We start from the raw sequence: 27,375 nt of genomic DNA on the forward strand, positions 1-27,375 counted from the left end.
TACCATTTTCCTATTGAGGTTCCCAGGTGAGCCCCCCTCCATGTGACAAGGCACATTTCACAATGTAGGTATCCAGAAAACCAGATAGGTCACTGGTAAGCACAAGAACCCTGGAGCACTTCTGTCATGCTCAGGGAACACCTTGCATGAGGCTGACTGAAAAATGATTCCTCCATGAGTAGTTGTGGCAGAGCCTCCCTTTGGGTAATTAGTGAGTGTGATTGATCACTGCTGATGAGGCTGGGTGGCTCACAACAGGGTTTGGCAAGTCTTTGGGTGTATCTATCTGAATGTCAACACCCAACTCAGGCAGCCCCTGGAACTCTTCCTCCTCGAGCCTGAGGGCAGTGGGGCCCAATTTATAGTATCTGTCATGTGCCAAGCACCTCCATTGACAGGCTAAGGTGATCGTAGTGGTGACTTTTCTTCTACCTTCTGCAAAATTGAGTAAGAGTTCTTTTTTTATCACTAGGCTGTTGAGGTACCTTTGAGATAGGACAGTGCTTGAACTAAGTGCTAGGTAGGAAGCTAGGAGGCTTGTGTCCCAATCCTACTATATGCTAAGTCCTTAGGCAAGTCACTTCTCTCAGAGACTAGATTTTAAAGGTTTCTTTGCACCCAAATTACTAGGATTTTAACAGAAGGAAATCAGTCCAGAGGAGCTCAATAAGTAGCTGAGATACTTAAAAGTGTCTTAATCCTATTGGGAGCTTTAATTGTCTCAGTCAGGAAACTGAATACTTAGAGTTCAAAAGAATTTGCTGGAATGAAACCCCACTTCACCACTCTAGGCTTACTCCATCCTGGTGTCCAGAATGATGCATGTTGGAGTCAGGAGCTTAATTGTCTGACTGGGCATAGAGCAGCTGGTACCACACCCCTATTGTGCTATGGCCTCAGAGGGAACTTGCTGAGGAAAGGCCCCACCTATGATACAGTCCCTGCCTAGATAGTTTGCACATCCCCACAGGCTAGGGACAAGAGGCCTCTGAACCTCCTCTCTCCCTTGTTCTTGAATCCAACTCTCTCCCAAGTAGAGGAGGAATCAGGCCAGGGAACCTCTAAGAGACGATCTTGGAAAGGTTTTTGATGTTAAAAGTCAAAGACATCTGTCTTAGCCTTGATATGATAAGATAACAGTTGCATAGGTAAGCCAGTAGCCCTTTCTGTGGCTTAGTTTTTCCTGCTGTCAAATAGGGAGAGTCAGACCTCTCTTCCCTACCTTACAGAGGCGTCGTGGTATTAGAGATGATGATGAATGATGAGAAGCATGTTGAAAAATATAACACACTATGCAAATGTGAGGGATTATCAAATCTTGGACTTGAATTTCCTTCTCAGTGGGCTGGGCTTCCTTGAATGAAAGCAATGTATGCAAAAATCAAAACAAACCAAAAAACTTGCTCACACCTGACACACAGTAAGCAAACTCTGAGAGCTGTCTTAGGCATATGACTTTGATCTTGACTTTTCTTATATGTGGAAGGTCCCAAATCTTCCATACCCATCTCCATTCTAGCTTTTCCTACCCTTCTTAACCAGTCACTCCTCAGAGTTCAGAGGAGTCAGAATTCCTGCTTCTTCACAGCTTAACCTCTCTCTCTCTCTCTCTCTCTGTGTGTGTGTGTTTATTTATCTATATCATTCTTTTTACCACTAACATACAATCTGTGACAACAAGGGTAATGCTCTTTTCTCATTTACCTAGGACAAAGCCTGGCTCATAATAGCTACCTGGTATTGTCAAAATGCTGGTGATGAATGGGTAAATGAATGGGTGCACCCAAATTGTGGTTTTTTTAAAAAATATTTTTGTTAATTTATTTTTTACCTTTCTATTTTTCTTATTTATACATTCTTTCATGGAAAAGAATGGATTTGGTAGAAAAGTGACTAGTCATGGGATGAGTTCTGAACTCAATAGCTATCCCCTAGCGCCCCCAAAGTAAATCACCTAACATCACTGTTGTCTATTTCCTCATCTGTAGAGGTAACAACTTATCATGTATGTTGGAAGACTCCATAAGATAATGAATGTGAAAGTCAAGGCAAGTGGTTATTATACTCTCTTTTTTGTTTTTGACACAGAATCTGGTTCACAGGAGTCTTGGGGAAGGTGTTAATTTACAAACCTCAGGTAGAGTCTCCCCTTTACTCTCATTCAGGGGTTCTAGGATGATGCCATCGTAAGGGTGATGATGGTTATTATTTACTGAGTGATTATTCTCTGGCAGGCTCTAGGCTAAGCACATTTCTTAAGTTAATGCATTTAATTCTCCTAACAACCCTTGATATTAGCCCCACACTAAAGTAGACAGCCCTGGTGACTCCATCACATGACTGTTCTAATTTTCTCCACAGTACTTATCACTAACTAAAATTAACTCACCTACTTATTTATGATATGTCTTCCTCAATTAGACTACAAGTTCCATGGGAGCAGTGCCTTATCTTTCTTGTTCTTAGCTGATTCCCAAGAAGAGTCCCTGACTGGCACACAGAATACACCAATACATCCATCTAACAGATGAGGAAATACACTTGGGGGGGGGGGCTAAATGCCCTACTCAAGGACACACAGTTACCTGGGTCTGTCAGGCTATGGTACTTGGACCTACTTCATCCTATAGGTTCTGTGCTATGCTCTGGTGGAAATCTGATGTCAAGAATTCTGCCCAGGGACATTGGAGGTAGCTTACCCTGTGGAGCACACACCTCACCAGGTGTGAGTCTTGGGTTCCTGCCCAAGTGCCACATGGGAGCAGCTCATTACCAGTAGAAGCCCCATAGTTGGTGACCTAGAGCAAGTAATTTCACTGTTTGACTCAGTTGCCCTAATACCAATCTCTTGGCTATTGTATGTAGTAGATGAAATGGCATAGGAAAACATTTGGCACAGTACCTGTGTATGGTTAATGCTTTAAAGTATGCTAACAGTGGTATGTCAAGAAATCAGACTATGGAATTCCAACAGGATGGGCTGAAGACTCTTATGGCCAAAAAAGCCTCTCAGGTGAACAGCAGACACTTACTCATGTATTCTTTTGGTTCTGATGTGACCTTAAATTGTCTTTCCTCCCCCCCCCACCCCATTTGTAAAATTTGTGATCAACAGTAGGTTACAAGATTGTAAAATTACATTGTATAGTTTCACACCATGCCCACCACCAAAGTTCTGTATTCACACCCTCTCACCTCCCAAATCATTGTCTTTGGAAATTTACATTTTAACTAAAAATTATTTGAGACCTCGTGGGAGGGGAGAGAGAGATTGAAGAGAAAGAAAGCAGAGCCCTGCTTTGTCACATGCAATGACAAGGATCAAGCTCTTGACTGCATACATGCACAGCCTGGGCTCTGACTCTGAGTTGATTCCCCAGCCCATAAAATTTAATTTTTATAAGTTTAGATAATGGAAAGCGTATCAAAACTATTAATAGTCTTTCCATCAAAGTTAGCAAGTTGAGGATCTAGACCCAGATCTGCTACTAACTTGCAGAGTGATCATTTCTTATATCACTTTGCAGTCCCTCAGTGCCTGGCTGTAAACTGAGTCTAGAGCGCAATAATGGTTCACATATATTAAGAACCTGTTGTATATGAGGACAATCTGGCTGTGACATCTGTCACCCCATTCATCACCAGGGTTGATTCGGATGATCTGGTTGGCTAGGTGGGTGTCCTCTTCCCCCCTCATTGCTCCTTGTGTGTCCCCCCGAAGCAACATGCTCAAAGAAGATGGCCTTCCCCAATAGAGATGGACCGGTCTTTGGTTAAGGGTATACGAGTAGCTGCACTCCCCTTCCAGAACCTCCAAACAAGTTCTCGAGAACTTCTAAGCATGTTTCAGGTGGCAGTGCTCTCAATCCTCTTAACTGTATTTGCTGTTCTTTTTTTTTTTTTTTTAATATATATATTTGTCTCCAGGGTTATTGCTGGAGCTCGGTGCCTGCACTACGAATCCACTGCTCCTGGTGGCCATCTTTTTCCCATTGTTGTTGCTGTTTTTGTTATTGTTGTTGCTGCTGTTGGTGTTGTTGGATAGGAAAGAAACTGATGGATAGAGAAAAATTGAGAGAGGAAGGAAAGACAGAGAAGGGATAGACAGACAGCTGCAGACCTGCTTCATTGTTTGCAAAGAGATCCCCCTGCAGGTGAGGAACCAGGGGTACAAACTAGGATCCTTGCACTTAGCACTGTGTGTGCACTTAACCTGGTGTGCTACCACTCAGCCCCCTTTTAAAAACATTTTAATTTATTTATTATTGGCTAGAGACAGAGGAATTGAGAAGAGATGTGGAGAGATGCCTACAGTCCTCCTTCACATCTCGTGAAGCTTCCCCACTATAGATGGAGACCAGGGGCTTGGACTCGGGTTCTTGTACACCATAATATGTGCACTTAACCAGGTGCACCACTGCCTGGCCCCTTAGTATGATCTTTTATTAGGTTCAATTTACACATCAGGAATAGTGCTAAGGACTGGACAACTGTGTGTCCCAATTGGCCTAGAGAATGGGCATCTACTGAGCCTGTTCCAGTTTCTCTTGCCTCTTAAGTTTAGAAGTTCCCTTTAGCTGGGAGAAGGTGGAGACAGCCACCCTAGTAGGCTTGCTCAGTAAATTCCTCTAACCCCAAACCAAGGAAGTTTCTTCTCAACTCTCCATCTCCAGGGGCTTGATTTATAGCAGCAGAAACTTGGGGTTTCCTCCCCCTCCACAGCCCTGGAATGGGAAGGTTTCTGTCATTTCTCTTTCCTGTATGACAGCTCCCTCTCCCTTTCAGAACTCAACACTGTTGTGTGTTGGAGGCCAGAGTGGAATGGAAAAACTCAGTGCCCTGGTTGAAGCCCCTGGGAAAGTTGCTACTTCCTGCCTGCTGGGTGTGGTCTGGCAGATGTTCCCACTCTATATCTGAGAATGTTGAGCTGAGCTATAATTTGTGAAAGTCCTTCTTGCCTACCCACCAGTCTGCTATAATTCATGAAATTATACTATTAAAGCATTTTTTTCTGTTGCAGTAAGGATTGCCTTCTTGCATTATGGTAAAGAAGTGTAGCTTAGTACAAATTATGTGACTGTTACTAGACAAGCCCAGGTTTAAATCCTAGTAGTGTCGTGGACCAGCTGGGTGATTTTTTTAAACTTTATTTTATTTTAATTTATTTATAAAAAGGAAACACTGACAAAATCATAGGGTAAGAAGGGTACAACTCCACACAATTCCCACCACCTGAACTCTACATCCCATCCCCTCCCCCGATAGCTTTCCTATTCTTTATCCCTCTGGGAGTATACCCAAGATCATTGTGGAATGCAGAAGGTGGAAGGCCTGGCTTCTGTAATTGCTTCCCCTCTGAACATGGGCGTTGACAGGTGGGTCCATACTCCCAGCCTGCCTCTCTCTTTCCTTAGTGGGGTGGGGTTCTGGGGATTTGGAGCTCCAGGACACATTGGTGGGGTTGTCCAGGGAAGTCTGGTCTGCATCATGCTAGCATCTGGAACCTGGTGGCTGAAAGAGTTAACATATAAAGCCAAACAAGCTGTTGATTAATCATAAACCTAAAAGCTGTAGTAGTGCAAATGAAGAGTTGGGGGGAGGGGGAAGGTCTCTGTTTTGTAGATAGCTAGGAGGCATATTTTAGTTGTATTCCAAAGGGCCTGTGGCTATACTAGTTTGTTTGTTTTTTGAGCCTGAAATCTGATATGCAGGTGGATCCAAGTTATTGTCTGGGAAGATGATGTCATGGCTGGCAGAAGGACCAGAAAGCTGCATCAGGGAAGATAGCTCCCAAATATGGGAAAGGTGTATAAATATTGTTGACTGTAAACCCCATCGATTTGATGTGATCTGGGGCCCATATTCAGCTTAGGAGCCTATGTGACCTCTGCATCCTGTAGATCTGAGCTCACATTCTGTGGTCATAAGTAGAAATGTTCCAAGCTGCCCCAATATCAGGACTCATCTTCCTCAGGTGTATGTTGTCCAGACTCCCTTCAGAGAATGGAACATTCTCTACCATTGTTGATCCAAGTTGAGGGCAAGGTCCTATGGAGGTCCACAGAGGGGTCTGTTTTGTTGTTCCTGGTAGAGATGACCAGTAACAATGGAGAGAGGGATTTATTCGAGGTCTAGGCCCATCATGTCTGTTTGGGACTCTCAGGACTCCCCAAATAGGGCCCAGCTGGGTGATCTTGAGCATGATCTTCTCTCCAATTTTCTTTTTTTTTTTGTAAATTAAACAAATGATCCTTATTTTGCAGTGTACTTGTAAGTAGCAGAGTCAATGAATGGAGAGTATTCCTAAATATGTATTTCATTTGTAAGATCATAATATGAAATATCATTTGACATTACACCTTTGTCCCTTGTCTATCAGTTTCATCTAGAAAGATGGACACCTGGGTGCCAGGACATCTGAAGTGCCCACTTCATCTCTGAGTTTTTATTTTCTCAATTTGACTATCTATGTCTTCTTACCTAGTACTGCCCTGCACTTCCATTTCTGTGCCTTTCCTCATGATTAAGAGCATGCTCTATACCAATGATTCTCAAAGCGTAGTCCTCAGATTATCAGCATCAGCATTACTGGAGAACATGTTAAAGATGAAAATTCTCAGATACCTCAAACCCATTAAATCAGAAACACTAGGTTTTAACAAGCCTAGTAAGTCTAGCAACTGGTAATTTTAATGTAGTTAAATTTGAAAATACTATTCTGTATTATGGACTTATCCTGTTTAAGTACCTGAGTCCCTTCTGGGCCACTGATCATTTGGAAGTTTCAGTAACTCCCTTAATGTTTCTGAGGTTCAGTTTCCCCACTTATGAAATAGGAACAATGGGGACAGGCGGTGGCACACCTGGTTAAATGCACATGTCACCGTGCACAAGGACCCAGGCTCGAGCCCCCGGTCCTCACCTGCAGGGGGTTCGTTTCATGAGCTGTGAAACAGGTATCTATCTTTCTCTCTCCCTCTCTGCCTCTCTACCCCTCTCAATTTCTCTCTGTCATATCTTATAATAATTAGAGAAAAAAAAAAGGAGAAAATGGATGCCAGGAGTGGTGAATTTGTAATGGCAGCATCAAGCCCTAGCGATAACCCTGGAGGCAATTTAAAAAATGAAAGAAAAAAAATAATAATAGCACAATTGCCTTATTGGATTGTTGTGAGAATTAAATGAGTCTGTGAAAAGCTGCTTAAGATCTGCCTAAAACTTGGTTAGTGCTCAAGGAAGATAGAGTCTTACCATATCATCATGATAATCATTTTATAATAAACCCTTATCTCTCTTCCCTTTCCACCACATTTCTGAGTAATATAGTCCCTGGTGTTAAATGCTGCCAACTGAAATGTTTGTTTTCTCCAAAAAGTTCCTCCTGATCTGTTTTCTTTGATCTCATGTAGCTTCTCTTATGGGTCATACATCTTGCTCCTGGCCAAGTTCTCAGCACAGTGCCCAGGTCCTGCCTGTCTTCATGTACCTTGCAGCATTGCATTCTAGTTTCTGGCATTTGAGCAATTTCTTGAGCTTTCCAAGATAAATATTTGTTTCTACTGTCTTTCCTAAAAGTAGGTTCTGTCTATTGGCTTCTTAGCCCTGATTCTCGCTATTCATCACCATATGTTCTAATTTAAATGATGTCTGGCTTTCTGTGGCTTTTATGTTGTTTTTTTTTCTCCAGGGTTATCACTGGGGCTCAGTGCTTGCACCACAAATTCATTGTTGCTGGAGGCCATTTTTTCCCATTTTTTGTTGCCCTTGTTGTTGGGTAGTACAGAGAGAGCAGGGGGAGAGAAAGATAGACACCTGCAGACCTGCTTTACCGGCTGAGACGTGATCCCCCTGCAGGTGAGGAGCCAGGGGCTTGAACTGGGATCCTTTTGCTGGCCCATGTGCTTCATGCCATGTGTGCTAAACCCACTGCACTACCGCTTTCATAATATTTTTTTCTTTTTTATGAATTTTTAATGTGTATTTATTTCCTTTTATTGTCCTTGTTGTTTCTATTGTTGTAGTTATTATTGTTGTTGTTATTGATGTAGTTGTTGTTGGATAGGACAGAGAGAAGTGGAGAGAGGAGGGGAAGACAGAGAGGGGAAGAGAAAGACAGACACCTGCAGACCTGCTTCACCACTTGTGAAGTGACTTCCCCTGAAAGTGACTGTTCCCCTGCAATAATAATAATAGCACAATTGCCTTATTGAATTGTTGTGAGAATTAAATGAGTCTGTGAAAAAGTGCTTAAGATCTGCCTAAAACTTGGTTAGTGCTCAAGGAAGATAGGGTCTTATCATCATCATAATAATAATCATTTTATAATAGACCCATGATTTCATAATCATTTTTTTCTTTTTTTATTTTAATTTCTTTATTGGGGAATTAATGTTTTACATTCAACAGTAAGTACAATAGTTTGTACATGCATAACAATTCCCAGTTTTCCATATAACAATACAACACCCACTAGGTTTTTTATTTTTTTAATGAAATTTTTAATATGTATTTATTTATTTCCTTTTATTGCCCTTGTGGTTTCTATTGTTGTAGTTATTATTATTGTTGTTATTGATGTAGTCGTTGTTGGATAGGACAGAGAAATGGAGAGAGGAAGGGAAGACAGAGAGGGGAAGAAAAAGACAGACACCTGCAGACCTGCTTCACCGCTTGTGAAGTGACTTCCCCTGCAAGTGAGGAGCCAGGGCCTCGAACCGGGATCCTTACTCCAGTCCTTGCACTTTGTGCCACCTGCGCTTAACCTACTGTGCTACCGCCCAACTCCCTGCTTTCATGATCTTAAGGTGAACTTTGGAAAAAATTCATGCTGTAAGTTTTATTCTTTGCACCTTGTCCTTCCTCATCCTTATTAGATGGATTCCCTTTTGAATAAACCTCTACCATGGAAGCATTTTACTGAATACTCTCTGAAGTCATACAAGGTTGGGATTATTGTTATCTAGTTGTGTGTGAGGAGACTGAAGCCCCAGGTCTACAGCTCCTATATGATAACATTTGGTGACACCCCAAACATCTACCTCCAAAGTTCAAGTACATTCTACTATCCCAAACTGTTGATTGGTGGTAGCAGCAATTTAAAGTTGTCAAAATTATTCCCCAAATTCCTGGACATTTGGTCTAAGGTTGCCCATTCATGGTCTTTTGGGGGGTACCCTAAATTTGATTCTTATTTGCTTTCCAGTTTTAGGTCTGTGCGGCTACTGAAGAATGACCCAGTCAACTTCCAGAAGTTTCCTTACACTAATGAGGATGAGGCCTGGAAGACCTACCTGGAAAATCCCTTGACAGCTGCCACAAAGGCAATGATGAGAGTCAATGGGGATGATGACAGTGTTGCAGCCCTGAGCTTCCTCTATGATTACTACATGGTATGTTCACCACCTCTGGCCCCTTGTGCCCTTTGCTTTGATGTCTTGTGACCTACCATGACCTACTCAAGCCCCTCGCCATGTTCTGTCTCTTCTCTGGACCTTTTGCACATCTTGTTTCTTCTTCCTGGCACCCTCTCCTTCCTTCTGGTTAAACCCCACCCTCAGCTTTGGGTCTCAGCTTCAGCATAACTTTATTCATTGAGACAGGAGAAAGTTCTCTTGGGTCTCTCATTCTGTGTCTCTCCAAGACACCATCAACAGTCACCATATCATCATCCTTGACTCAATCCTTAGAAATTTGCTACTTGTGCATTTGTATCTCCGTATGTCCCATAAGACTGTGAACCCTTGGAAAGCAGGAGCCATATCAGGATTATTACTGAATCCCCAACACATCCATACTGTTCCATACTCTGTACAGTGCTCTATGTACTAGTTGAATGAATGAATGAATGAATACCTTAGCCAAACTCATGCCTGATAACACTACCCCAGCCTGCCATCTTCTTTCAGTCTCTGTCCCTTAGATTATCTTGCCCCATAATTACCTCCCACCCACCTATTCCAACCCCATCTCCTAGGGCATATCTTCTGCTCTTGAACCCATTCCTTTCCTTCATGCCCTCCCTAAGGCCTGCCTTTTCTTGGAAGCCCCCCTGGAATATCACTTTCCTTCTCTGGAATACCTCACTACTCCTCCTACCCTTGCTGCCTTTATATGGAATACTGGAATACTGCCTGGCAGCCAGTCTTTTATTGTTCTTTGTTTTCAGGGTATTGGTTTTGATTCTAGAATGCTCAGCTCCTGCTAATAGTAATTAGGCTCTCCCATGTCTGATGTGTGGGCTTGAACCATTCAGCAATCATAAGTACATTACATATATGATATAACCCCCACCTCCAAAGTCTGTGCCAGACATTATTAATAGATTTCAGCCTGCATTCTCACTGAGGATGTGTGAGACTGAAGAATATTTTCACCCCACTACTTCAGTCTGTACCCCTCTGTCTGAAATTGTCACATAATAACAAACTTTATTTTGTTAATAACCATCCATGACTGGATGGTTATTTCAGGAGACTTTCCCATATTTTAGAAAGGGAATCATAAAGTTACTGGCTCTGAACCTGAGGATTTAAAGTTACTTTATAAGTAAGCCCTCAAATCTACTGGTCCAAGAAGTATTTTATCTACCCTAGTCCAGGGTATAAATTCAGAGGCCAAAAGAGGAATGTGGTTCCATATAGGAGAAGGCCCCAGATTAAACCTTTTGTTTTTATTTTCATCCTTGAAGGATGCAGTTACCCTTCCTTGCCTCTTTTTCAGAAGACTGATACTGTCTTTAAAAAAAACATGGAGGGATTAATGGGTTATAATAAGTACAGCTATTGATACATGTGTAAAATTTATCAATTTTCTGCAAAACATTCTCACCCCCAGCCTAAGTCCTCCTCCACTATCTCACGCCAGGACATGAATATCTTCCCTCCCCCAGAATCCTTTACTTTGGTGCTATACAACTTATAGATACTGTCTTAATAAGACTTGACCTGGGCCAGGGGGAAATAAATTTAAATTGGTTGCTTCAACTTAAGAATATGATGGGAAGCAGGATCCTGGGTCCAGATTTAGACTCTAGCTTTAGTTCTGGATAAAGAGATTAAAGCTGCACCATAAAATCAAGTCCTGTATCATCTCCTCTCATCAAGAGCCTAGTCTCAGGATCTGAATCAGAGGGACAGACTCTGAAAGTGACAGCCACTTCTGGAGTACACTAGACTCAGAGTAACCTATGGATAGTAAGGACATGGTCCAATGGTTTGGAAAGAGAATTAGGTTGAGAACTTGAGACCTAGTCCTGCTATAAACTACCAAGGTGGTTTTGGAAAATATAGCCCTAAAGGCAGCACTTACTGTGTCTTACTGAGTTCCAGGCATTATGCCAGGAGACTTTCCTCATACTCTTCCAGAGAGTATGTATGATGAGAATGCCAGGCAATGGAGCTACTTGGCTGGGTCAGAAACCTAATTCTAGTTTTGTTAGCCTTAGGAGAAATAACATAGATGCTTTAAAATCAAAAATGTGAAATTATAATCATCAGATACTTATATAGTTTGTAATATGTGTTGGGTGCTGTTCTGAGCACTCACAACAATTCTTGGACTTGACATTATTATTATCATCTCTGTTTTACAGATAAGGACAATGAAGTACAGAAAGTTTTTTACTTATTATTATTTTTTTATCTATAAAATGGAAAGATTGACAAGATTATGGGATAAGAGGGGTACATTTCCACACATTGCCCAACCCCAGAGCTCCATATCCAATCCCCTTCCTTGAAGGCTTCCCTATTCTTTATTCTTCTGTGAGTATGGACCCAGGATCATTGTGAGATGCAGAAGGTGGAAGGTCTAGCTTCTGTAACTGCTTCTCCACTGAACATGGGCATTGGCAGTTCAGTCCATACTCCCACTCTGTCTTTCTTTCCCTCATGGGGCAGGGATCTGGGGAGGCAGGGCTCTAAGACACAAGGAAGTCAGGTTGGCATCATGGTAGCATCTGGAACCTGGTAGCTGAAAAAGAGTTAAGATATAATGCAGAACAAATTGTTGACTAATCATGAACATAAAGGCATGAATATTGCAGATGAATATTGGGGTCTCTGTTTTGGAAAAAGCTAGTAGGTCTATTTTAAGTATATTCCAGAGGGCCCATGACTTTACTAGTTTTTGCCTGAACCTGACATCTAATATGCAGATTGACCCAGGTTGTTGTCTGGGGAGATAGTGTCATAGTTGGAAAAAGAACTAGAAAGCTGAATTAGGGAACAGAATAGCTCCCAAATATGGGGAAAGTAGGTAGGAATAGTGTTAATATATACTCCTTTTAACTTAAGTCTCATAAATAACTATTTAATTAATATGAGAGGGGAAAATGGATTGAATGTCTCAAACTTTTTGATGTATAGACCATAGGCTGAATTCCTTCAATCTAAAGCACTTAAGACTTCAAATTGGAAATCAGAGTGAATTTTAACAATGGGCTCAAATTGTTAATACATTTCTAATAATGACTTGTTCTTTGAAATATTGTCTCCAAAAGGCTTAGACCAGGATGAACAGAAGCAACTAGTGGCATTACTTTATAAGATACAGCTATATATAAATAGCATAAAAGGTCATGAATTATGGTGAGGTCTTGTATGATACAGCAAATCCTAACAATGGAATTTTCAAAGTTAACCCAATTGCCAAATGATTTGGTTATAGCTATAACTCTTTATTGCTTTCTTAAACCCTAAGACAGCAGGAACCTTCCCCTTTCTCTATAAAGCCCATGTTTCTTCCAGTCCTGAAATCTCTAGGGTGAGGCTCATTTTCCAGCAGGCTTCTCCCAATACATATCAACTGATATGGTGCCTGTTGATCCCAGCCTAATCAATGCAACCAGTACCACCGCAGCATGCTTCATTTCGGACTGTGTCCAGAGTACACAGAGTTTTAGGAACTTGCCCAACATCACATAGGTAGTATACAATGGGTCTAAGAATAGAACCGAAGAGGTACAAATGTGGAGGTCCCAGCTTGTAGATACTAAGATAGCAGAGCCTCTGGGCTTCATTTTTTCTCGTCTATATAATGAGAATAACAAACAGATATTATAGAGTAGTTGTGAAGATTAAGTTAGAGAACACATAAAAGGTACTTAATATTGAGTCTAGTGCATAGGAGGTATGTTATTGAAAAGCAGCCAGCATTATTTTTATTAATAAAGCTTTATAATCTTTATGAAGTAAGTGCCACAATCTCCTACTTGACATAGGAAGAAAGTGAAACTGAAAATGGTGCATTTAAATTCACAGTAACTGATATAACTAGAGCTTAAGAAGCTTGGGAGGTGGTACAGTGATAAGGCATTGGACAACCTTAGGACATAAGGTCTCGAGTTTGGGACCTAGGATTGCATGAGCCAGAGTGATGTTCTTGTCACCACCACCACCCCATTAATGAATGAATAAATATTTCGTTAAAGAAATTGAACTTAATTCAGGCCTGACTGCTTTTCCAAATTCCATGTTTTCTTTTTTTTTAGGGGGGATTCTTTTTTTAAAATTTCTTTATTGGGGAATTAATGTTTTATATTTGACAGTAAATATAATAGTTTGTACATTCATAATTTTCCCAGTTTTCCATATGACAATACAACCCCCACTAAGTCCTATGTCATCCTTTTTGAACCTGTATTCTCCCCCCTCCCTCGCCTACCCACCCCAGTCTTTTACTTTGGTGCAATATGCCAATTCCAGGTCAGGTTCTACTTGTGTTTTCTCTTCTGATCTTGTTTTTCAACTTCTGACTGAGAGTGAGATCATCCCATTTTCATCCTTCTGTTTCTGACTTATTTCACTTAACATGATTTTTTCAAGGTGCTTCCAAGATCAGCTGAAAACAGTAAAGTCACCATTTTTAATAGCTGAGTATATATATATATATATATATATATATATATATATATATATATATATATATATATATATATACATCTCCACAACTTGCTCAGCCACTCATCTGTTGTTGGACACCTGGGTTGCTTCCAGGTTTTAGCTATTAAAATTGTGCTGCTAAAAACATATGTGTACACAGATCTTTTTGGATGGGTGTGTTGGGTTCCTTAGGATATATCCCCAGGAGAGGAATTGCAGGATCATAGGGTAGGTCCATTTCTAGCCTTCTGAGAGTTCTCCAGACTGTTCTCCACAGAGGTTGGACCAGCTTACATTCCCATCAGCAGTGCAGGAGGGTTCCTTTGACCCCACAACCTCTCCAGCATTTGTTGCTGTTACCTTTTCTGATGTATGACATTCTCACAGTAGTGAAGTGATATTTCATTGTTGTCTTTATTTGCATTTTTCTGACAATCAAAGACTTGGAGCATTTTTTTCATGTGTTTCTCAGCCTTTTGGATTTCTTCTGTGGTGAATATTCTGTCCATGTCCTCTCCCCATTTTTGGATGGGGTCATTTGTTTTCTTGTGGTTGAGTTTGGTGAGCTCTTTATTTATTTTGATTATTAGCCTCTTGTCTGATATATGGCATGTAAAGATCTCCCATTCTGTGAGAGGTCTCTTGGTTTGGGTAGTGCAAACCAAGCTTCTGCACAGCAAACCAAGCTTTTGCTGTGCAGAAGCTTTTTAATTTGATGTAGTCCCATAGGCTTATGCTTGCCTTAGTCTTCTTTGTAATTGGATTCGTTTCACTGAAGATGTTTTCAAAAGTTATACGGAAAAGAGTTCTGCCAATATTTTCCTCTTAACTATCTGATAGTTTCTGGTCTAACATCCAAGTCTTTGATCCACTTGGAATTTTCCACTTTCGTATTTGGTGAAATATAGTGGTTCAGTTTCATTCTTCTGCATGTTTCAACCCTTTTTTCCAACACCATTTGTTGAAGAGACTCTGCTTTCCCCATTTAATAGTCTGGGCACCTCTGTCAAAGATTAGATGTCCATAGGTGTGGGAGCTTACTTCCAGGCTCTCAGTTCTATTCCACTGGTCATTGTGTCTATTCATGTTCCAAGCAGTTTTGATGACAATGGCCCTATAATACAATTTGAGATCTGTGAGCATGATGCCTCCAGTTCTTTTCTTTCTTCTCAAGATTGTTTTGGCAATTCTAGGTATTTTCTGGTTCCAGATAAACATTTGTAGCATTTGTTCTATTCTCCTAAAAAATGTGCTTGGGATCTTGATGGGGATAGCATTCAATTTGTAGATGGCTCTGGGTAGTATACTCATTTTGATGATGTTGATTCTTCCAACCCATGAAGATGGAATATCTTTCCACTTCTTTGTGTCTTAGTGTTTGCATAGAAGAACGCCACTGACTTTTGAATGTTAATTTTGTAGCCTAACACCTTATTGTATTGCCTGATGATTTCCAAAAGCTTCTTGCTGGATTCCTTAGTTTTTTTTTGTTTGTTTGTTTTTGTTTTTATGTATACTATCATGTCATCTGCAAATAGGGAGAGTTTGACTTCTCTTCCAATCTGTATCCCTTTAATTCCTTTCTCCTGCCTGATTGCTATGGCAAGAACATCCAACACTATGTTGAATAATAATGGTGATAGTGGACAGCCCTGTCTAGTACCTCATCTGAGGGGGAATGCTTCCAGTTTTTCACCATTGAGTATGATGTTGGCTGTAGGTTTGCTATATATAGACTCCACTATCTTGAGGAAACAGATTCCATGTTTTCTAACTGCTAATATTGGAGGATTTTATCCCTTCCCCATACTTGGGGCTCTAGATGATGTCCCTGGAGCTTCTATCAACCAAAGGCCTGGTAGCTTTTCTCCCTGTGACAGTTGCTCCCCTGCTTGGCCACGTCAATGGAAGGGGATTGAGGTTCCTACCATGAATCATGTATAAACCCTTCTTTCTTCTCCTGTCAGGGCCCCAAGGAGAAGCGGATACTATCCTCCAGCACTGGGGGCCGGAATGACCAAGGAAAGAGGTGAGGCTTGCTGATGTTACTCCCTCTGCCTCTTTGCACCTCCCCCAGTCAGGCTTACTATCTGCTGGGCAAAGAATATGAGAGGCACTGTTGATAGCCCATGTAAGTATTTTAGTGCCTTAAAATGAAAAAAAAAAACCCCAACAACTAGACTATATTTATCTATATACCTAATGTGTCTGATAATGCAATTATAAAAGGTAATTAAGGGGTCAGGTCATGATGCATCTATAGAATGTACAATTTACTATATGCAAGGACCTGGTTTTGAGCCCCTGTTCCCCACCTGCAGGGGGGAAACTTTGCAACTGGTGAAGCAGGTCTGAAGATGTCTTTCTTTCTCTCTCCCTTTCTATCTCCCCTGCCCTTCTCAGTTTCTCTCTACCCTAGCTAATAAAAAAGAAAAAAAAATAAATATAATTAAAATATTCTTAAATCTTTTATTATTATTATATTTATTAATTGGATAGAAACATCCAGAAATCGAGATGGGAAGGAGAGATAGGGAGAGAGACAGAGAGACACCTACAACACTGTTGCACCACATACAAAGCTTTCCCCTTGCAGGTGGGGACCGGGGGTTTGAACCTGGGTCCATGTGCACTCAGCCAGATGTGCCACAACCTGACCCAATTAAGATATTTTTATTTGTGACCTGGGGAACAGCATAATAATGGTCATGCAAAACTATTCTCATGCCTGAGGTCTCGAAGGTCCCAAGTTCAATCCCCCGCACCACCATAAGCCAGAGCGAGCAATGCTCTAGTCTTTTTTTTTCTCATTAAAATGAACAAAATATATATATTTTTAAAAATAACTTTTAAAAAACATTTAAAAAATTAAAATAAAATAAAACTTTTTATTTGTATCTTTGTGGAGGAAGAGAGCTATGAAATCAAGAGACTAGGGCCCATGAAAGTCTTGAGACCCTGCTAGAATGCATGTAAACACACACACACACACACACACACACACACACACACACACACACACACACACACACGTCTGTAGGCCATGTGGACAAGAGTTTACTGAAAACAGACTTCAAAGCCACACTGATGGAAAAGCACTAGAGGCAGGTTTTTCTTTGTTTTTGTTTTTGTTTTGTCTCAGCTCCAAAACCCTCCTCCTAAGGAAGGAAACCTGGGCTGAAGGGGGTGACACTTGACTTCTTCCTCCTGGCTGTTATGGCCCTCTGCCTGGCATTAGTACCTCTGGACACTTATGTTTATTTCCTTGCAGAAAGCTGCCCAGACCATGCTCATGGCCATATGGATACTGGAAGGACCCTGGCCCTCTTTTTCCACTTCCTTCTTCCCCAACACTGTGTGGAGCATCTGCTAGAAAGCCCTCTAGACACCTCTCTGCCTGCCAGAAAATCTAATGAACTAGAGCAGACATTGAGACTTGTGCCACTGGCTCTGGGCCCCTCCGCTTGATTTTGGTGCATAGGATTTGCCTCAAAACTTAAAACAAATAAACTATATATATCAGATTTACCTGCCCACACAGATATATAATGAGTGCACTTATGTTAAAGTGGGGACATTTGATTCTATGAAATAAGCTTTTTGTTGTTCTTTTTTGAACAGTCAAGTACTGTCATAGATAAGCAGCCCCAAGCCCGTACTTAGTTCCATTCTTGACACCATCTTCCCTATGCTTCCTGTGACATATTGGTCTGCTCCAGTGTCTTGCTTTATGTATGCTGGGAGGATCTCATATCACATCAGGTTAAGAAAGGTCGGTGTGTCTATGTGATGTCACTGTCCAAACCAACAAAAAACCCTCTTCTCTCAGAGAGAAGAGGCACACTAACTTAACCCTCCTCTCTCTCCAGGTACTACCATGGCATGGAATATGAAATGGACCTTTCCCCCCTTGAAAGCCCCACACACCTTATGAAATTCCTGACAGAGAATGTGTCTGGGACTCCAGAGTACCCAGATGTGCTCAAGAAGAATAACTTGATGAGCTTGGAGACGACCATGCCTACTCAGGGCAAGGCAGCCCCCTTACCCCCAGGCCCTAGCAAACTGGAATCTGGCTCTGTGGACAGCTACTTGTTGCCCACCAGTGATGTGTATGATAATGGCTCTCTCAACTCTTTGTTTGAGAGCATTCATGGGGTGCAGCCCACACAACGTTGGCAGCCTGACAGCACCTTCAAAGATGACCCACAGGAGGTGAGGACCTACCCCCTTGCCCATTATGGCTTCCTTAGATATATATATGCATGTGTAGAGAAGACAGGACAGTAAGGAAGTCAGAGCTTTGGAAATGGTGGGAGAAAGCGCCCTAGAGCAGAGATAGGGCAATGCCACAGACAATTATCCATGTAGTAAACAACCTGTACAACTGTATATGGCAGCCCAAGGCAGATACCCAGTGTCCTGAATGTGGTCACTTATTTTCCTTGGATTGTTTCTCTGCAGTCGCTGCTTTTCCCAGATATCCTGAAAGCATCTCCAGAACCACCATGTCCAGAGGACTATCCCAACCCCAAGAGGTAACTCTGCCCCATGGCCCTTGGGCAGTAATCAAGGGACTAAAGACACAGTTAACACTGTCCTCAGAGCAGACATAAATATGAAAGGGGGAATGACTGGCAGCTGTAGGGCATCCAGAGCTCAGCACCTTCTAAGGAAATGAAGGGTCTGTTGCCCTTAGTATCCTCTCTGGCTCTGTCACCCCTACCTACGGGATTACTCTGGTTTTCATTATTCAGCAGAATTGTGACTCCAGGAGACAGTTAAATGGAAACCTCAAAATGTGGAAACTGAGCCCCAGGGAAACTGAATGCTTAACTAAGGTCACAGCTCAAGGCCATAGCAGAACCTGAGGCTCCCGTGCCTTTCCCTCTGGTACACTGCTGTCTGGAAGTCTAGTCTCACTGTCCTCTCCTTCCCCCTGCAGCGACTTTGAGTACACCTTGGGCTCCCCCAAAGCCATCCACATCAAGTCTGGTGAATCACCCATGGCCTACCTCAACAAGGGCCAGTTCTACCCTGTTACCCTGAGGACTCCAGCAGGAGGCAAAGGCCTTTCCTTATCCTCAAACAAAGTCAAGGTGTGTTGACCCTGGAGCTACTTGGGAAAGGGGTGGAATAATTCAGATTGCTTTACCTGCCAGAGACCACGGGAGGAGATGGTACTGGGTAAGTGTCCATTGCTAGAGTAGTGGAACCTGAGGCAAAAGGGCAGAACCACTAGGTCTGAAGTCTGGGGAAAAATCAGTACTGACTGGATCTCTGCTGAGGGTGGGTGTCACAGCAACCACTGTTTTTGCAGAGTGTGGTGATGGTTGTCTTTGACAACGAGAAGGTCCCAGTAGAGCAGCTACGGTTCTGGAAGCATTGGCATTCCCGGCAACCTACTGCCAAGCAGCGGGTCATCGATGTGGGTAAGAGTCCACCCAATCCCTTCATCTCAGTTTCTTTCTCTGATTCTCTTTCTCTGACAGTCACTCACACACATCCCATTCAGACCCTTCTTTAAATATTTTATTTTATTTATTGGATAGAGACAGCAATCAAGATTAAAGGGGAGATAGAAAAGGAAAGAGACCTGTAGCTCTACTTCACTGCATTCAAATCTTCCCTCAGCAAATAGGATATAGGAGTTTGTGATGTGCACTCAACTGGGTGTACCACCATCCAGCCCCACTCAGGCCTTTTTTACTGCAACTTTGTCCTCCCCTGGTCCTCTCTGACTTCTGCAGACCTTAATTCTGATCCCAGACAGTGGCTTTCCTGATCCCAGGCTTCAGGTCAAAGGGAGGAGGGTAGTGGTTGTGGGGATTTGCATCTTTCTCCTTTCTAGCCTCAGCCTCCAGGGCAAACACTAGGGGGTTTATGGGGACCTATCAGCTGGAAGCAGTTGCCTCTTTTCTGTGTTGTATCGGCATAAACAGAACCCTGGGGACTCCAGTAGTGTCAGATAAATAGACCCCTGTGATGCTAGTCTGCTTGTCTCTATTAGTATTTGTAGCTGATTGAGACACAAATGTGTAAGATAACAGTGTAGGCAGTGGGTGATTTGGAAAAAATGAAGCATGGTACAGGGACAGTTTTTGCCTTGGGCTCTGTCAGCAGGCAGGGAGGGGTAGGGGAAAGGCTTTCTTTGTGTGCTGCTTGCCCCTACCCTGTCCTTGAGGTAGGTATGTGTGTGTGTGTGGGGGGGGTGTAAACCCTGTAATTGTATCCCCAGGTTGTGTCTCCATCAATCTCTTCCTGTGTGATTAATCCTAACCCTAACCCCTTACCTGAGTCTGTTTCTTCAACTGTCAAGTTGAATAAAGCCAGTTGTCCTATCTGTGATACTGTTTTTTACTTGCATATTTTTTACATGTGCTGGAGACTATGATGCAAATAAAAGACACTGTAGCAACACACAAGAGGCTGAAAGTAGAGTGGTTAGGAGTGTGGGTTCAGGAGCTTGGCAGAGCTGAGATCCAGTCCCTGTTCTACATTTTTAAAGTTGTGACTCTGGGCAAGTAACAAAACTTCTCTGGATTTTATTTCATTTTTTCCCTCATGTGTCAGCTGAATATTCAATATCATTATGAGGATAACTAAAGACTTACAATATTATAAGTGTTCAGTAAATGATAGTAATACTACCATTCAGATACTAATAGTTTAAAATCTTGTCAGTAGGGAGTTGGGCGGTAGCGCAGCGGGTTAAGCATATGTGGCACAAAGCACAAGGACCAGCATCAGGATCCCAGTTCGAGCCCCTGCCTCCCCACCTGCAGGGGAGTCGCTTCACAGGCAGTGAAGCAGATCTGCAGGTGTCTATCTTTCTCTCTCCCTCTCTGTCTTCCCCATCTCTCTCCATTTCTCTCTGTCATATCTAACAGTGATAACAACAATAATAACTACAACAATAAAACAACAAGGGCAACAAAAGGGAAAATAAATAAAATATAAATTTTTTAAAAAAAAACCTTAGTGACTACTGCTGTCTCTACCACAATTAGAAGTATTATTCTTATTGCTGCTGATTTTACTGGGAAATCTCCTAAATCACAATCTCAGTGAAAACTCTATCTCTAGTCAGAAATGTTGGGGACCCTGGCCTCATTGGCAAAGCTAAGGATTCCCTCTGAGGTTTAGGCAAATTGACTTCTCAGGCTAAAACCTAGGGTACACTGGCCAGTCTCCTCCCTGGACTCTTAGGGGAGAGGTTTTTTTCCCTCCATTGTTCTTGGAGAAGCAGAGGCAAATCCATGCCTATAATGAAGCCTGACTCCCCACACATCCTTTCCCTCTTCACTCTCCTTTTGGTCTCTTATGGTTTCAGCTGACTGCAAAGAAAACTTCAACACTGTGCAGCACATTGAGGAGGTGGCCTACAATGCTCTGTCTTTCATGTGGAATGTCACTGAGGAGGCCAAGGTGAGTGCTGGGTGTGGGGGCACAGCCAGGAAAGGGCTGGGCCACCTAGAAGGGCCCATTCTGAGGGAAGTTTGCCTGTCCCTGGGACTGTGCCATCTGCTTGCTCTGCTGAGGGTGTCGATGGAAAGAGCAGGATATAGAGATGCACAGTCTCTTCAGAGAGAGCAGCTGGGCTTACATCTCAGATCTCTGCCCATGGATCACTGCCTAAGTCCCTTGGTCTTCTTAACTGTCACACTGGAGTGTAATCACAGCACCCACTAATATGTTGAGATGTGAGGATCAGGTAGATAAAAGGTAGAGCCCAGGGAGTCGTGCAGTAGTGCAGCGAGTTAAGCATAGGTGGCACAAAGCGCAAGGACCGGCTTAAGGATCCCGATTCAAGCCCCCTGCTCCCCACCTGCAGGGGAGTCACTTCACAAGCGGTGAAGCAGGTCTGCAGGTGTCTATCTTTCTCTCCCCCCCTCTGTCTTCCCTTCTTCTCTCCATTTCTCTCTGTCCTATCCAACGACATCAGTAACAACAACAATAATAACAACAATAAAACAAGGGCAACAAAAGGGAATAAATATTTTAAAAGGTAGAGCCCAGTATTCCACATAAGTGGTAAGTGTATTAATCCTGTGCAACCCTTTAGCAAAGTATTGTCACTGAAGACAATACTGATGACACCAGGTTTCCTGACTTGTGCATCAGTGCAGTGCTGCAGAAAGGATGCTTTGTAGTCTAGTATAGGAGGCCTCTAGAATCCCAGTTTCCTCACTGCTTGAGCCTGTAAGGGAACGACATTCTGTTTCCTAGGAGTGTGGTGAAGATTCCATAAGATCACACTTAGGTCTAAGGGATTGGCATAGTGCCAAGCCCATTGGAGAGAACTGAGAACCTTTCTTTCCTATCAATAGTTAAGCCTCTTAGAGTCTTCCCAGCCTTCATGCTTGAGATCAGCTTGTTTCTAGACCTCTGTGTCTTGCCTTTCTGTTCAGAGAGATGGTACTGTGGAAAAGTCACTAGTCTAAAGAGTCGGGGTCTGGGTGACCCTGGACTATGTTTATCTCATCAGGTTAGGATTGTGTCTGGGTTATTTCTGGCCTCAGTAGGCAGGGAAGCTAATCCCTGTCTCCCTGCAGGCCTCTTAGGGCTATTCAGGCTGCCTGGAGAAAATGGAGGTGAAGGGGCTCTGAAAACACAAAAGGAGGCACAAAGGAGGGGGATTATTATTCAAACAGACTTCAGGGGCTGGAGGAGGAGCTGGGGCCTCCAGTGCTGGGAGGTATGGGGAAAGAGTTTCATGGGAAGGGAGAGGTGGGTTTCGGTTGGGATTTTCTCACAGCCTCTTAAGCCCCCAGGCTCAGGTCTTTCTCAGGTGTACACTGGGTGGGGGATATATTTGGGCTGAGCAGGCTGAGGGGGAGGTATGTCTGGTATGCACCCAAAGGTCCAACCCCCACTCGGAAGGAAAAGGGTCTTGGTCACTACTTCACTGTTCAGGTCAGGGTCACTTCCAAGGGAAATGTTACTAAGAGCAATTTGGAGTGGGATCTGACCGTAGCACTCCCTGGTGGGAGGGGGTCAGCTCACCTGGGTGACCAGGTGAGCTTGTCAGGGGATGCTAACCTAGAACTGAATGCAGGCTGCTTTCAGATGGGCCTCCACATGGGTCGAGACTCCTGCTCTGTGTCATAATAGTTCTATGTCCAATATTCTCCACATGCCAAATCCACTGGATGTTTCTTATAGCCACACAAGGCATTTTTAATTACCTCTTAAAATTTTTTATATATTTTATTTTAATGAGGGGGAGAAATGAGTGCTGTGCAGTTCTGGATTATGGTAATGCCAGGGGTTAAACCTGGGGCCTCTAGAGCTTCAGATATGCAAATTTGGTGCACAGATAAGAAAACTGAGGTTTTGGAAAGTTAATGGCTTTATCCAAAGCCACCTTCCCACTCTACATATGGGTGACTTAATGTGCAGACTCATTCCATTCTGAAAATCACAACACTGCACAAAGGCTCCACTTGCTTAGCATCTGGATGATAAATGCAGTGATGGCTGGAGGGGTAGAGGGTCAGTGTCTCATCCTTGATGGCCTGAGGCCAGCAGGAAAATGAGGAGCTAGGAAGAGAGGATATTTCTCTTTTCTTGCAAAAGAAGAAGAAGAAGGAGAAGGAGAAGGAGGAGCAGGAGAGGAAGAGGAAGAGGAAGAAGAAGAAGAGGAAGGAGAAGAAGAAGAGGAAGGAGAAGAAGAAGAGGAAGGAGAAGAAGAGGAAGAAGAAGGAAGAAGAAGGAGAAGAGGAAGAAGAGGAAGAAGAAGGAAGAAGAAGAAGGAAGAGGAAGAAGGAAGAAGAGGAGGAAGAAGGAAGAAGAAGAAGGAAGAAGAAGAAGAAGAAGAGGAAGAAGGAGGAGGAGGAGAAGCTCTGAATTTGAGGCTGTAAATAGACCCTTAATATCCTTTTCAGGGCCTTGATCCTTTGTACTTAGAAAATTCAGTGGAAGCTGCATTACCCAATAGTGAAGAGCCTGGCCTCAAAACCACCCCCATCTCTCCCTACTGCTCCCTGTGCTGCCTTGGGAAGGTTTACTTTTTCTCAGCATAAGTTTCTCCATCTGTAAAAATGATTTGGTGTGATGTTTGTCTTAAGAAGTATTGTAAGCTCGTTAGACATATAAGACATATATCCAGTACACAGGTTGTTGTAGGACAGCTGTTCATCCAGTTCCCCTTTTGCCCCCAGGTGTTCATCGGTGTCAACTGCCTCAGCACAGACTTCTCCTCCCAGAAGGGGGTGAAGGGAGTCCCCTTGAACCTACAGATTGATACTTATGACTGTGGTTCCGGTACTGAACGCCTGGTGCACCGTGCTGTCTGCCAGATCAAGATATTCTGTGACAAGGTGGCTGGGGGGACAGACTGTACTGGGTTCTGGGAGGGAAAATAGCCAGCCTGCCCACCCCCAGTCTCTGTGTGTCTGTCTGTTTCTTGCTCTCTGAAGCTCTCGCTCTGTATTTTGTGTGCTTGTCATTTGTCTGACTTGGTTGCTTATGTATTTCTTCCTGTGTTTGCATTTCTATCTCTCTCATCTCTTTATCTTTCCTAGAGTTCTATAAATGTCATTCCTTATGTTTCTTTTTTTCTTGTCTACCTTTCTCATATTTTGGTTGTCTTTTCCTTTCTCTGTTCCACTTTTCTCTCTTCCTCCTGCCCTCTGTCTCCCCCTCTCTTTCTCTCTACTTCTCTGTTTCAGCTTTTTTCTTTCTCTGTGTTTCTATCTTTCGCATGGCCTACATTGCTATCAGGGTTGGGCAAACACCCACTTCCTGGTCTCACTGAGGGAAGAAAGTATAAAGCTGGTGCATATGCAACGTATTCAGGCCATCCAAAGACCCTTGGTGATCCCTCCTCTTCTGCCCTGCAGGGAGCTGAGAGGAAGATGCGGGATGATGAGCGGAAGCAATTCCGGAGGAAGGTCAAATGTCCCGACTCCAGCAACAGTGGTCAGTAGGGCTTGGTTAGGAACTGAACTGGGTTGGGGCTAAAGGGGAGAAGACCAAAGAGCATGGGGCACTTGAGGATACAATGTCTTTCTTTTCCCATTAGGCATCAAGGGCTGCCTGTTGTCTGGCTTTCGGGGCAATGAGACCACCTACCTGCGACCTGAAGCAGACCTGGAGACCCCACCAGTGCTGTTCATCCCCAATGTGCACTTCTCCAGCCTGCAACGCCCTGGAGTGGTGAGAACTTTGTGCTGAAAGAGGGTCTTGGATCCTGGGCTGGACATGCCTTAGAACAGATCAGTGGGGAACAACCTGATGCAGGCCATTTAGATGGTTAGAGGTCCTGATACTTTTGTTGTCACTGGGGCTTTACTGTCTAGGCCAACATCTTTTAGGTAGACAGAGACAAAAAGAGATGTACTCCAGCACTGAAGCTTCTTTTTGGTGCAATAATGGCTGGGCTCAAACCTGGGTCATGTGCATGGCAATGTTTTGCAGACCCAGTCCTGATATATTTTTTGCATCAAAAAGAAAAATCTCTGTTGAATCCTGGATGGTTTAAGAGTGCCACATGTCAGATATCTCCAGTGATTCTGATTCATATCTTTTATTGTGCTAAAAGGAAGAATGTCAGTGAGGAAATAAGACTTCATAACCATTAAAATCTTCATACACATGCACACATGTCTATACATAGAGAAGAGGTTTTTAACATCTGAGCTCCAGGTTAGATTGTAGCTGCACTGGGAGGATGGGTAGATAATATGGTCACTGCAGCACTGTGAGGACTCATTGCATGCCTGGTGCTTCTCTGTCTGAGGGCTTCCCATATGGTGCTCTTTTACCTTTAACTCCCTATGAAGTTAATAATACTGTTTTCCCTAGTATTGTGGGGTGAATGCTGAGGCCTAGAGACCTCCCTGAAAGTACCCAGTGAGCGACCAAACCCAGGCAGCCTAGCTTCAGAAACTATGCCCTCTACCACTAACTATTCCCTTGAATGCCACAGTCACTTATTGAGCCCCCTTATGAGCCTGGAGCACTGCATAATTTCACCCCACTCCCCTACCCCTAGCTACCCTTCCAGGTTGAGACTGTTGTCATCCCCATTTTCCTAGACAAGGGCACATGAGTCAGTGACAGAATCAAGACCCAAGATTCTGTCTACTGGTTTTCTTCCATATGGAACACTCTGACTGTTTTCTATCATTGAGGTCATGACTCACCAATGCTAAGGTGGGAATATTTGCAAAAATGGCTCTTGGTGTACAAGATGTACTCAATGTGTTGACACAAAACTAGGTAGATTATGGAGCTGAGAGAGTAGCCAATATTGCTATTGCCACCCTACATGCACATTTAAGCTCTTGCTATGTCCATCATCCTTTCTTCACTTCCCTAGAAGTGGTCCCCATAGCATAGCCACTGCAGTGACCACCCTCTCTCCAACCAAGAAGGGAGATGCCACTCAAGATTATTTCTGGTTTATTGATATTGCTAGCATTTCTTTAGCATCTTTTTTTTTAAAGAATGTACTTATTTACTTATTTGTCTATTTATTTATTTATTTATGAATGATGGGGGGGAAGAGAGAGAACCAGAGTATCACTCTGCCAGGGATTAAACTCAAGACCACCTGCTCTAACCATTGCATGATCTCCAAGTTCACCTCTAACACCTTGTAAATGTTCCCTGAGCCCCTGACTCATCCATAGCTTGGGTTGAGTGCTTCTTTTCACATCAAGATCTCAGCTCACTTAAGGGAATTTATCTGAACATAATGGATTAAAAATATATTGAAATGACCTCTCCCCTACCCTCACCACCAAAGATTGTCCTTCCTAGGAAGCTCTAGTAGCTGTGGGCTCCTCTTATGCTGCTGTTTATGATGGAAAATGCATTTTTTCTTCATTGCAGGTTCTACCTTCAGCAGGACACAGCAGCTCCAACAGGTATGGAGAAAAGCAGCCTCTCTGCTCACCTCTCCATTTGCCTCCCCTTTTCCTATTCACACTGTCAACCCCCCTCATCCCTAAACCACACTCCAGATCCAGAGGGAGCAGTCATGAGTCTCTATCCCCAGCCTCCCAACTAGATTCATGCTCCTTTCTCACTGAAACTGCCAGAGATTTTATGAGTTTGTTTTATGTGAAAAGTTGGCAAATCTCCGGCGAGACACCTGCTTGTAAAAAAAAAAAAAAAAAAAAAAAAAAAAAAGAGGGGGGAAAGTCTGAGGTAGTGATACAGATTTAGAGAGTGAGGAGGGGGTTCTTTGCTGGAGAATGTGGGGTTGAAGGCCCACATCCTCTTTCCCTAACATGCTCACTACACTCCAAAAGGCTTAGTGTTGCTGAGGCTCCTTAGGCCTTCATCCTGGGGAGAGTCTACTATCTTTCTTCCTCAAACTCAGCCTAGAAATATGTCAAGTGTGAAAACTGAGCTGGAGAGGATGAGGCAGTTGTGAGAGGACTGTACAAAGATTGAACCTTTATATATGAGAAAGCACTTTACAGGGATTACTTGTTATTGATAGAAAATTCTTCAATCTAAGCAAGAGGTGCTTTTTATGAGA

The 27,375-nt window shown here is 43.0% G+C and overlaps 1 protein-coding gene across 1 annotated transcript in view; it reads left to right on the top strand.

The window, feature by feature from the left end:
- The window catches only part of GRHL3 (grainyhead like transcription factor 3), a 41,952-nt gene that overhangs the window by 5,486 nt on the left and 9,091 nt on the right, over window positions 1–27,375 (top strand). Inside the window, exons 2-12 of the mRNA XM_016187911.2 lie at window positions 9,203–9,389; window positions 15,848–15,909; window positions 17,750–18,095; window positions 18,345–18,418; window positions 18,826–18,979; window positions 19,201–19,312; window positions 21,214–21,308; window positions 24,044–24,202; window positions 24,725–24,803; window positions 24,907–25,040; window positions 26,721–26,755. Of these exons, the coding sequence (XP_016043397.2) occupies window positions 9,203–9,389; window positions 15,848–15,909; window positions 17,750–18,095; window positions 18,345–18,418; window positions 18,826–18,979; window positions 19,201–19,312; window positions 21,214–21,308; window positions 24,044–24,202; window positions 24,725–24,803; window positions 24,907–25,040; window positions 26,721–26,755 (1,437 nt within the window). The remainder of the gene's footprint in view (window positions 1–9,202; window positions 9,390–15,847; window positions 15,910–17,749; window positions 18,096–18,344; window positions 18,419–18,825; window positions 18,980–19,200; window positions 19,313–21,213; window positions 21,309–24,043; window positions 24,203–24,724; window positions 24,804–24,906; window positions 25,041–26,720; window positions 26,756–27,375) is intronic.

The sequence above is a fragment of the Erinaceus europaeus genome, chromosome 13, assembly GCF_950295315.1.
Source record: "Erinaceus europaeus chromosome 13, mEriEur2.1, whole genome shotgun sequence".
Classification (NCBI taxonomy): domain Eukaryota; kingdom Metazoa; phylum Chordata; class Mammalia; order Eulipotyphla; family Erinaceidae; genus Erinaceus; species Erinaceus europaeus.